Source organism: Cricetulus griseus (genome assembly GCF_003668045.3).
Source record: "Cricetulus griseus strain 17A/GY chromosome 1 unlocalized genomic scaffold, alternate assembly CriGri-PICRH-1.0 chr1_0, whole genome shotgun sequence".
Taxonomy (NCBI): domain Eukaryota; kingdom Metazoa; phylum Chordata; class Mammalia; order Rodentia; family Cricetidae; genus Cricetulus; species Cricetulus griseus.
Genome location: NW_023276806.1, coordinates 117033141 through 117045683, shown reverse-complemented (window position 1 = coordinate 117045683; position 12543 = coordinate 117033141). Strand labels below are relative to the sequence as shown.

Sequence of the window (12543 nt, the reverse complement as noted above, 5' to 3'; positions counted from 1 at the left end):
TGTTAGACACATTTGTACTGGGAAGATTTCGTCACAGTCCTATTAATATTGTCACTGCCCTGCTGTAAACTTCATCTTTCTAAGGTCTCAATAGTCTATGAGTACCCCACAAACAGGAATAAATCTTGGTGAGTTGATTTTGCATCCGCCAAAAAAAAAAAAAAAAAAAAAAAAAAAAAAAAAAAACAAGTCTTAAAAGCTCTCCATAAACACTAGGTGTGACTCACAATCTCCTGTCAGGTCAGCAACAGTGTGGGAACACTCAACGGGCAAGCTGGAGCATTTCTGATACCCCTCATTGCAGACTTACACTCACAATCTCTTGGAAATGATTTAATAAAATGTGCTGATGCCTCGAGGATGTCACATCTCCCAAGTTAAATATGATCTGTCCCCTTCGTTCAGAAGCATTTCTTCAAGGGGACACAGAGTTTTCTGATTCAAAGTGTATGTGTCCTGTATCCCAATTTTTAAAACCCTAATGGCCATTTAAAACTTATAATCTACTTTTTTTCAAATGGGCATTTAAATTCAATAGCACACTCCATATAACCCACAGCACTCCCAAGACTGTAGTGAGGACTGCACGCACGCACTTTACAGGTGAAACACCCAAGAGATGAATGAGCGTCTGCTCTCTGATGTGTTTCTTTCAAGGTGTGGTGGTCAGCATTCTTCTGGGCTCATTTTCTCAGAATCTGAAGGGAAAATAGATATTAAAAGGTATAGATGAAGCTAGGGCAGTCTATGGAGCCTCTGGCAGTGGAACCAGGATGTATTCCTAGTGCAGAACAGATTTTGGGAGCCCATTTCCCATGGAGGGATACTCTCTTAGCCTAGATACACAGGGGAGGGCCTAGGCCCTGCCCCAAAGACTTGACAGATGTTGATGATCCCTCATGGAAGGTCTCACTTTCCCTGAGGAGTGGATGGGGGATGGGATGGGGCAGGCTGGAGAGCATGGGAGGATGGGAGGGAACTGGGATTGATATGTAAAATAAGATCGTTTCTAATTTAAATAAAATTTATTTAAAAAAAAAAAAAGCTATCGGCAAACCAGAATACACCACAGTCCCAAGTTAGCTAGCTTGGGAGAGGCTAGCTGGGGCGGGCGGCAGTGTGGACAGTCAGGCCAATTCCACAGCAAGTTGGAGAACTCAGGTGTTCTAAGCCTAGGAAAGAATGCAGTACACCATATGCCACCATGAATGGAAAACTCAGACTTCATCCTCACTATGGGTATAACACCTTCGTGCTAACTGTTTAGTACCCTTGGTCTCCAACGCATAACCAAACACTTTTGAGACAAGACTCAAAAACCATTTTATTAAACTGAACACAAAAAGCTTGTTACAGTATCATCAAGCCTTTTTCAGGAAGGAATCAGTACATACGTGAGGATACACAGCCAAGATGAGCCGTCAACATAAGCAGTAGAAGCGTAAATAACATTCAGACTTCTAGATTTAAGAAGCGGAAGAAAATAAAACTAAAAGAGCAATTTCAATTTCACAATTCACAGTTGATTGGTTTGAATTCAGTAATGTGTCAGTCAGCTCTGGAACCCCCGAGCAGGAGGTCTGCAAACAGAGACTGACCCGATGCCTGGCAGCCTGCTCAGACCTTCAAGCCCCGAGAGACAAGTGGAGAGCCTTACACAGCACAGCCCCACTTCCCTGGTCTGGACGGGCACTTGTTAGCTGCATTCTTTCTGGTGAAATAGCAAAGCACATTTACAGTTTGCCATGTGATCACGTGAAGCGTTCCAAACTCTCTCAGCTTTCTACTTCTAACTTAAGACAACCACTGCATTAAGATGTACCCTTGATACTGAAAGTGAGGACAGCTTTGCTTCCGGATCAAGAGCACACATCCCAAAGAGGACATGTGGGTCTCAGTGAACAGCTGGGATGCTTGACAGCAGAGCCTGGCATATCCAGTAAGGCATTTCAAAGAGGCCACACCAAACCCCCACCAAGTCACTGCAGTTGACTGGGTACCACAGGTGAGCAGAGAGTCACCATGAGACTTACAAAATGACACACTGGCTTACAGAACCTTTGGCAGGTATTCAGGTACCAAAAAAGGCAGAACAATGACCAGCCACTTCCAAGAGGTTTGTTCCCAAGTATGGGCTTTGCCCTAAGATAGTATCACTCATCTTGACATATGAAGTTGTTTTCTTAAAAAAAGAAAAAAAGAATCAGGTAGAGAGTGCACGAACACCATTTTCACTAGGGTGGGGTTACTTACATTGACAGAGTGATCGTGAAAGCCATCTAAAGACAAAAAAGAAATCAGACAGACACTGCATTAGTTGGTATTCAACAGTGCAGTGAGATTTTAGCAATTGCTTTGGACTTAACTACGATTATAGCCTGGCATGGTGGTACAGGCCTGTAAACCCAGCACCAAGAGGTGGAGGCAGGAGGATTGGGAGTTCAAGGTCATCCTCGGCTACATAGTAGATAGAATTAAGACTAGCCTGGGCTAGATGGAACTTTACAAAACAACAACAAATGACCATGAGAATATCTTTATGTCAAAAGAATTGTGAAATACTAAAAAATAAAATTCTAATTCATAAAAATAAATGCTGTCCTTCTAAGAGCCCAAAAGGAACATCCAGTTAATTGGAAGCCTAAGATTACAACCCAGAAACACTGAAATTTGAGCTCTGCTTCATCTGCCCATCCAGTCTCCCTGACCTGGAGCCAGTGCCTTCAGCCCTGCAGAGCTGTCCACAGAGGTGGGAACAGGATGGAGACAGAGGGCAGTTTTCCTCAGCATGACTGGCTGCAAACTGCCCTAAGGCTCACCCACCCCTCAGTGGACAGGACTGTTGTCTCAGTGTTGACTCTGCTATGTACATGACAGGAGGCAAGTGGTCACAGAGTCATAGGTTCACAGCAAGTCCTGTCATGAATGTAATCTTTAGGGCCAGTAACCTGGTGCAGACTTGCTGGAAACTCTAAGCACACTCAGGAACAGAAACAAGGAAGACTGAAGTCCACAGGAGCGAACTATGAGTGTTCACTGGCTCAAGTTATGACCTACACATGAGGCTTTCCTAATGTATTAACAGTTAAATGTTAAATCCTAGTGCATGACACCTACAGTATGGTCATGTCTGAAACTGATGCTAAGACATGAATCGTGGTGGGCAGACAGATGAATACAGTGATGGGCTCATGGGAAGAAATGTGGGAATACAAGTGGGGAAAGGTTGACAAGAAGACACAGTTAGGTATGTGCCGAACATTTTTCACTTTCACAAATACCAGAAATTCTTCATAATAAAATCTTGAGGCAAGCATTGCTATTTCTACCCCAAAATTAGTTTAATCGTACGTTCAAAAGATTGTAAAGACTCAGGAAATTTGAAGTTTTTGGTTAATCGAAGTAAGGAAACTGTTGTTTTCAAAGGCCTCAAGCTTGCTCGGAAAGGCCCCTCCATCCACATGAGATGACCCTGTGGATGTACAGTGTGACCCGGAGCTACTGTCCCAGGCAGTCCCTCAATGCACTTTATTTGCAGTTACACAATCTCCCCTCTCTACAGAAGAACCAAGTTGGAGCACAATCAGCAGGAAGTTTTTTTTCCAACATCAACATCTCAACCAATGCATCATCCAACACAACCATCCAGGCCAAATGCTAGCCACAACAACCAGAACATAGCCTCCCTTCCCACCAGGTGACTACTGCCAGCCACAGCAACCAGGATATAGCCTGTCCAGGTGACTACTGCCAGCCATGACACCCAGGTTCCTGCTCAGAATGCAGTTTTACCCAATAGTAAGTTTAGATTGTACTAAGGGGGATGGGGAGACAAAGAACAGGAATTCACAAGGACCTTTACTATTTTGAGCTACTTTATGAACTGTGGTTAATGGCAGTAAATTCTGTCATTTCTACCCTCTGTGAAATGCTAACACTTGCTAAAGGCACTCATAATTTGGGCTTAACGGACACAAGGTCACATGGGACCATAAGCCAGGACTTTTTTTTTTTTTTTTTTTTTTTTTTTTTTTTTTTTTTTGGTAGCTACAGAGAAAGGGAGTTCATAGAATCTCTATTGATAATGGGAAGGAAATGCCACCACATACTATCCATATAAATGTCAAATGAGAAGCTATTTACACAGTGTCCACTCAGCACACTGACAAGGTGGCTCACGGGGGACTTACTCACCCAAAACACAAAAGCAACAAAGCATTTTTTTTAAATCACACATAAAACTCCTAAGAGAGACTTAAAGTGAGGGGCAAGGTAGAATTTTTTAAACACCTGTTCAAATATCTACATTAAAATTCTGCATACACCAACAGAGTATTTTCCCACTTCTAAACGATACTCCACTGCTTAGCCACACATCTCACCTCTAGCAAATACTTCCAGCTAGATTCTGACATTTACAGAACAAAGTGGATTACACCCCAAACCCGCTGTTCTCGACTTTCTCCACAGAGAAAGCACTGTGTGGACATTACCTGTCTGTCGAGACTTGTTCTGCTCACTTTCCTTAGACTGCCACTTCTCAGAGTCCCAGATAACACAGGATGGAAGAGTCCTCAGTCCCACTGTCAACTGTTAGATCCTATCTACACAGGAAGACCTAATCTAGTATACAAATATATATAGAACGTTTTTCTCCTTATTCAGACTGGAGACCAAGGGCTACACAAAGCCCTGTGGGGTGAGGTGGGAGAGTCACTTCAGAACATACGACATGAACAAGCTCTCCACCTCCATCCTCGAAGACTTCCTAAGCTCACAGTGAACTAAAGGGGGAAAGAGTTGATTAGAAGGTTTTTTCCAAGACAAATGTTGTGAAAGAAAGCAGAATTTAGTTTGTAAGAGGCAAGCAGACAAGCATAAAACAACAGGCTCGAATATACAAATGTCAGGACACAGACCAACCCAGACCAGCAAAGTCTTCTGCTCAGGGTGAGATCTTATAGGTCAAAGGACATGGGCTGTAGCTGGACTCCAAAGTTAATGCCCTCTGAAGGCATATGGATCCAGATAGAAACTGGACACTTCCTCACAGCCTTGGATCTGGGTGTTCCAATTGCCCTCCTAATGAGACACAGTCACAAGAACACACAGCAGTGCCACAAATAATTGATAGTGCTGAAATCTACCTAATTCTGGACTGAGGTTTCCTTTGTTCAGATTTCTGTCCATCCATGACTGTGGCATATCATGAGATACAGGATTCTTGGAGAGCAGGGGACTGATCCTACAGCATGTGGCATAACAGGACAAGGATTCACAAAATGGAACCAACAGACAGCTCAGTTAACTGACTCAGACACCACCATAGCTTGGTCAGAAAAGGGACAATTTCCATACAGAGTTCATTTCGTGAGAAGATACCCTCTGCCCCACCCACTGGACAATCCCATCTCAGCCCAGGGATCTTCCAAGTGTTTCAGACATCCACATAACCTTTCACAATGACCCTTTCACAATTACTTTATCAACTTCCAGAGTTTAGAAACAAGTTGAGTTATTGTAGGCAACCTGGCACTGGAGTGTCATAGAACAAATGCATCACTCTTTTTAGTGCAAAGGAATATAGAAATAACACTATAAATCTAACATTTCTTTCTAAAAGAAACCACACTTATGCGTCCCTAACATCCATTAAGGGCACTGGGAGACTAGAACCTGAATTCACGAGGCTTGAAAACACATCAAGCCCTTAAGTCCACTGTTTAGTTTTTTTTGTTTTGTTTTTTTTTAACATACAGGAGAGTGGGTAAGTGAGGGGAGCTGGGGGACATACAGGAGAGTGGGGGGACAGACAGGAGAATGGGGGGACATACAAGAGAGTGGGGGGCATACAGGAGAGGGGTGATGTACAAGAGAGTCAGGAAACACACAGCAGAGTGGGAGAACACATAGGAAAGTGGGAAAACATACAGGAGAGTGGGGGGCATAACCTTTGACTTCATTCCCAGAGGAAAAACTAAAGCAGATGAATGTCACTTTTATAAAATGTAAATCTATACTCAGAATCTTTCAATGTTATTCTGAGATAAAGATGAGGTGAAATTCTCTCTGGGGTATCACACAAAACTAGGGGGAGGGAATCATGTATCTTCAGACACAGCACAGAGATGCACAGACACAACCCTGCAGAGAGAGCAAATGAGACTGTTAAACAATCACAGAACCAAGTGGCCGGCAATATTTAAGTCTACCAAAGAATTATATTTAGCAGCAAAATGAGAAACCAAAGAGCTAACAAGATATGTCCTAAATTTCCCTATACCAACTAACTCTGTAGATGGCCACAGAAGGAATTCCGGTATGAGGAGTTGCAAACGGAGATCAAATCTCAAGTGAACACTGCTCTTCTGTTTCTGAGGGGGAAATGCTTAACCAAATAGTTCTACTTTTCAAGAAACCAGCATTTCAACAGGAAAAGTAACTGGGTACAGTTCTAGAAGCTAATCATAAAATTAACCTTTAATTGTGAGTTTCAACTGTTCTGAAGCAAGAATGGAAAGGAAGAGTTGTGAGCGCTTCCTTGCTCTCCATCTGTTTGCCTGGAGAATTCGAGGCTACACAGAGGTTTCCAGTGGTGACATGAATAATAAAATGTGCATTTGACATAGTGCAAAATACTGCTTGCTACAGACCTTCAACAGAAGCATGCTTCCCGAGAAGCATGGGCATTCTGCTCTTATCACATGAGGCAAAGGAGAAAATGGAGAAAACACTGTGAACACGAGTTCACATAATACTCCAGTAGTCAATCTAGACATACACTATGGCTTTTCATTTAAAAAATAATAATCCCATTAGAACCATTGGACACCAAAGCCATCTGTGTTTTCAGTCTCTTCAAGGAGGCAAAGAAGAAAACACAATGTCTGTGTGTTCTTCTACTGGAAATGACACTGAAACTTGATCAGCTTTTAAAAAAGCAAACTTTCCACATAAGAAATAGAGAGCAGTATTTTCCAGGAGTGCCCATCACCTGCAAGGGCAGTATCAGGATACAATCATCAAAAAGCCACAAGACAATGACTATCCCATGAGTTCACGTAATTATCAGTGAAAATATAATTCCAAATTGAATCTCAAAAACATGCAGGCATTTCCTTGAATCATCTGAAAATATATTTTCTAAAAGAATATCCATCTTCAACTCATTACATAGTCAAACAGACAAGCTGATCCAAATAGGAGGGAAGAGGTGGGGATTAAATGTGTACAATTTTCAACTGGAGATGAAGTTACATCTTCAAAAGAACATAAGAATTCTGGAAGCGTCTGGGTTAAAAAACAAAACAAAACAAAACAAAAAAACCCTGCATGTGAATTAGAGAGAGACATGCCACAGGGAACAAACTGTTGCTGAGAGACCCAAGCACACGCCATAATAGCACATCATACTGAAGTGACACCGCACTGTGGTGATGGTTCCCCAGGAGCATCCGGAAACGGGAGTCTCAGTTTACCTCTGTTCGCAATACTCTGAAGAACAAACGCAAATCAAGTCTTCATCTAAGATGCATAAAACTAAAACTGCAAAAGTAGATGCCGTTTTTAAATTATCGTATCTCTAAACGGTCAGGCTACTCTTGGTTAAACAAAACTTGATCAGGATAAGAAGTTCCTTCTGACGGGGCAGGTGGGTCACACACTGTAAGCCATTTGACACAGTTGGCCCAAGACAGCATCATGACCTAAGAAGCACAGCTCCCTCCCCCAGCCCAACTTAACATGACGACTCATGGCACCACTGCGGGTTATTAAGCAAAGGGATGAGGAATGTATGTATCAAGGGGACCACAAAGCAAGGCAGGTTGACAGAAGGCAAACAACAGGCAGGCCCAGCTTCTCCATGAGCACAGGCATCACTGTACATAGCCCAGGTTCTCCATCTCACTCCTGTACCGCTGCTCAGACACCTTGCTCTTGTGCTGCTTGCTCTCCAGATGCTGCCGGAACTCCACTTCTTCCCCAGCGCCCACGTTACACATGGAACAGTAAAACTGCCCACTAGGAGTGACGCACATGGCAAGGTCTCGTGGAATCCTCTGCCGAGAGCGGGCATTGAAGTAAGGACCTGATGAAGCAAGAGGCAGAAGTAAAAAAGTCAAGGCTGCAAGATAGCTCGAGGGTCTGAGTTCAGATCTCCAGCACCCACATAAAAGCCAGGCACTGTGGTCTGTGCCTGTAACCCCAGTGCTGGTAAGGCAAAGCCAGGGGGATCCCAGGGACTCACCTGCAAGCTAGCCTAGTCAATCAGTGAGCTCAAAAAATAAGGTGGGAAGCAACAGAGAAAGATAGCCCCAAACTCATTTTCTCTCTCTCTCTCTCTCTCTCTCTCTCTCTCTCTCTCTCTCTCTCTCATGCATGCAAATACTCAGAAAGCCCACTTGGTAAAGAAAATCCACGAGTTCTTATCATAATACATTATAACTCTAAATTCCAATTCAGACTCTAACTTTAAATAAAGGAGTGATGAATGGACTTTTTTAAAAATTACATGTATTTACAAGTTCAATCTATAAACATAAAATGATTCTCTGACGAGTATCATGGTGCTTACTATAGAGATAAGTCCTGGTTCTAAAAGCTTATGGCTCTTAAAAATAAATACAATGTTTAAAGACTGTAGCCAAGCATAGTGGCTTGTGCCTGTAATTTAGCACTTGGGAACCTGAGGCAGAAAGATTGTACCAAATTTGAAGTCAGTGTGAGCAACATAGTGAGACCCTTCACTCCAGTATGTATTTTTATTACTCTGCTCCTGGAATCCTATAAAGCATTTGCCTTGACATTAACACAGCTGTGAGAGGCTCCTTCATCAAAGCTAGCTTTTGACATCCGGCCTGACCATCTTTGTCTTTTAGTTGACTTTGGTCATAACTAGCAATGCGTTGAGATCGCATTCATCAAACCACAGGTTTTTCTGTTTCTGTATTTTCACTAGCTGTCTCTTGTTATTCAGTGAAACTTGTTTTTGTTTTACTGTTTATGCAAACAGCCTCTGCTGGCATGCAGAGTGTTGGAGGCTGTGGTTGCCCAGACTAGGATGAACACAGAACACTTCCATAAACCCATGGCTCTCCACTGAATGTACACATCACAAGAACTTTATAGATAACTGTCATTTACTACCTGGTTAAAAATCACGGCTGTTTTACACTTTCCCCAATAAATGAAAACTGAACACGGTGTGGACATGTCAAATGTCTTCCTCAATCTCTCTCCGCCTTATATTTTGAGACAGAATCTCACTGAACCTGAAGCTTGATGATTCAGCAAAGCTGTTTGGCCAGTGAGCTCCAGAGACCTGCCAACCTTACCTGAGGCTATAAGTGTGAACTGCTGTGCCTGGCTTTCCTATAAGTGTGAACTGCTGTGCCTGGCTTTCCTATAAGTGTGAACTGCTGTGCCTGGCTTTCCTACAAGGGCTTGGGATCAAACGCAGGTCCTCATGCCTGCATGACCACTCCATCTTCCCAGCACTCAAAAAGCTCATTTTCCACTGTGCTTTACATAATATTTAAAAATAAGGATTTATAAGTGGAACCATAAGGAATTATAAAACATTATGATTTAAAACCAAGATAAATAGTACACTGAATATTAAATAAAGAATACCAGAAAGACGGTCTCCTCAACAGTCAGAAAGACAGCCTCTTCAACAGTCAGAAGAGCCATTCAGTAAAACAACAACCAACCTAATCTCTTGGGGCTATCTACTGCCATCATTTGCAGATTTGTGTACACTTGTGAGGCACATGGGAACATGCAGGATACCTGAATTGTTCTGGACTGTGTGCATATTTCTCCTGGTGGCCACCATCTTAAATTCACTCCCTTCTTTCCGGGTCCGCCTTTGCCCTGCCTCGGCAGCGGAATCCCTGGAGAAAAGGAATTTGAAATGAGTGAGACATCTGAACAAGGCTCCCTTTCATTTGCTCCTTTAAACACAGTTGCTTTCACATAACAATCCAGCCTCCGAGGCAATGGCAATACCTACGAGAACGAGTTACTCTGAGCTTCAGCCAGACGAAGTCTCTTGGCATGGTTCTTTCCCTGGTAGTGAGCCTGTGCCACCGCAGGGGAGCTGAAGGAGGCATCACACAGCTTACAGTAGTCGTTCTCTGTGGCCAGGATCACTCTGCCCCCTGGCTTGCAGGAGCCCACCTGCCAGCAAAGACACAGAAGCACAGTTACACCTTCCCACTCGCCCAAGGTCTTTCTGAGAAACAACCAAAGCCTAGGACAAGGCTGCAGGCTTTATTTAAAAAAAAAAAAAAAAAAAGCAGTTCCAGGGGAAGACACTGGGAGACCCTTTGTCCCATTTTGAATTACAATTACCTATGAACCAAAACACCAACTAGTGTGATGCTATAGTCATTGAAGAAATGTTTCCAAAGTGTGGACATTGAGGGCAAGAGGCAAAGATCTTCCCAGAGAGGGAAGTCTGCTCAAAATTCACCAATAAGCACCTACTGAGGACCAACTGTGCACCTAGCAGCCCACCGAGATCCACGGCTACAAAGTTTTGAAAGTTCCAGTCCTACAAACTCCCCAAACCACCTATGGCTGTATACTCAGGGGAAAAAAAACTAGGGAAGCCAGACAACAAGTTAAAAGAAACCAAACACCATCAGGATTAAATTCCATTGGGTCAACAAAAATTACACAGCAAATTTTGGCTAGAAGTGAATCTATGGTTACGATTGTGGAGACCACATCTTCTTATCTAGAACAGTTCTTTAAAAAGCGCTGTCTGCTCCAAAGCTACACAGAGAAACCCTGTCTAGAAAAACCAAAAAAAAAAAAAAAAAAAAAAAAAAAAAAGCACTCCCCAAACTGTCTGACCTGGAAGAGAAGATTCTTGGGGACAACAGGACATTTTCGTATTTCACAGGTTTGTGTTAAGCAAACAGGGTGGGCCAGGCTGTTTTCCAAGGAGGAAGGGGACAGCTACCTAGAGTATCCATCCTGAAGGAACTCATGATGTGAAAACCACTCAGCTGGAAAGCCCCTGCTGCCATTTTTAAGTATCTCATTTCCTATAAGTCTGAGGAGGAGGCTCAGCAGGGGCACCTACACACATTTTAAGCAGAAAAACACTCAGGAAAGTAACATTTATACCTTGGTAGTTGGGAAAACCAGGCTAAGATGACACAATTTTTTTTTCACTCTGCAACATTTCAAATATGCAACATCATGGAAAGTTACTTAGCTTTTCCAGGCCTCTAATAAAGCCCCCATGAGGCCCAAGCTGTTGGTCCATGGACCAAGCTTTGAATAATAAGGCCAACACTTCCTTGGCAAATACTAAATGAGGCCAGCTCACAGGACTAGAACAAAGCCAATCATAAACTTATCTAGTGTGCAGGACTTAAGACAGCATCAATAGCAACAATGATAAATAATATTTTAGTGGAATTTTTAGATTTACTTTATACATGTGAGTTTGTTGTCTACATATATTATGTGTATCACATGGACCTGATGCCCTCAGAAATCAGATGAAGAACTGGAGTTACAGACAGCTGTGAACTACCATGTGGGTGCTTGGAACAGAACCCAGGTCCCTTTGCATAAACACTAAGTGCTCTTAACCACTGAGCCATCTCTCCAGCCTTTATATCCACCATCTTCAGCCCCCAGGGCAAAACCCAGATATCACAATCATTTAACCTAGAATCGTGAAAGACATAAAAATAGACATAACACTATTTTTCCATCATCTCCCACATCACGGCCAAATTCAAGGAGAGATCTCAGGGTTCAAAGTCTTAGCAGACACAGCTCAAGGACTAAAGAGTACCAAGAACCTTTCAGGGAGTTGCTCAGACTGGCCCTGACAGACACAGGCACAGAACCTGTGACCATGTGTATGTGACAGTCTCTTCATACTACTCTGCCTCACCTGTGGAGGGACAGGAACAAGGGGTGTGGCTACAGGCTCTGCCACGGTGCTCATCCTGGTTGGAGGAGGACAGCTGTTAGCCGCATAATAATTTCGGAGTTTCTTGCCATGGTTTTTACCCTACAGGTAAACACAAAGCAGGTTGTCAGACAGAAATCAGTGCATACACACAGGCGTGCAGTCTTTCCTGTACACCCAGAACAACAGACCCTTGCCAGATCTGAGGCCAGGGACCCTGTTGTAGGCTGGGCCCTGCTACTGTCGTAAATGCCACTTGGTAGAGAAAGGGGTTTATTTTAGCTCATACTTCCAAGTCATAGTTCATCACTAAGTCAGAGCGGGACCTCGAGCAGAAGCCATGGAGGAACACTGCTTCCTGGCTCACTCACTGGCTCATGCTCAGTGGCTTTCTTATACAGCCTAGGTAGAGATGGCTCCACCACTTGTGGCCTGGCTCCTCCTACATGAATCAAGACAACCTCTCACAGACATGGCCACAGACCAATCTGATGGAAGCAATTCTTCAATTGTGGTTCCCTCTTCCCAGGGGTTGACATTAATAGCTAATCAGGACAGAGTCTATCATTCGGATCTAAGAGAACAGTTTTATTTATCTGGAG

At 43.2% G+C, this 12543-nt stretch overlaps 1 protein-coding gene across 1 annotated transcript in view; it reads right to left on the bottom strand.

Moving 5' to 3' along the window:
* Window positions 1-1304: 1304 nt before the first annotated feature.
* Window positions 1305-12543, bottom strand: part of Zmat3 (zinc finger matrin-type 3) — a 33320-nt gene continuing 22081 nt past the window's right edge. Inside the window, exons 3-6 of the mRNA XM_027392026.2 lie at window positions 11924-12043; window positions 10016-10182; window positions 9793-9896; window positions 1305-8089 (exon numbers count right to left, since the gene is read on the bottom strand). Of these exons, the coding sequence (XP_027247827.1) occupies window positions 7878-8089; window positions 9793-9896; window positions 10016-10182; window positions 11924-12043 (603 nt within the window). The 3' untranslated portion in view covers window positions 1305-7877. The remainder of the gene's footprint in view (window positions 8090-9792; window positions 9897-10015; window positions 10183-11923; window positions 12044-12543) is intronic.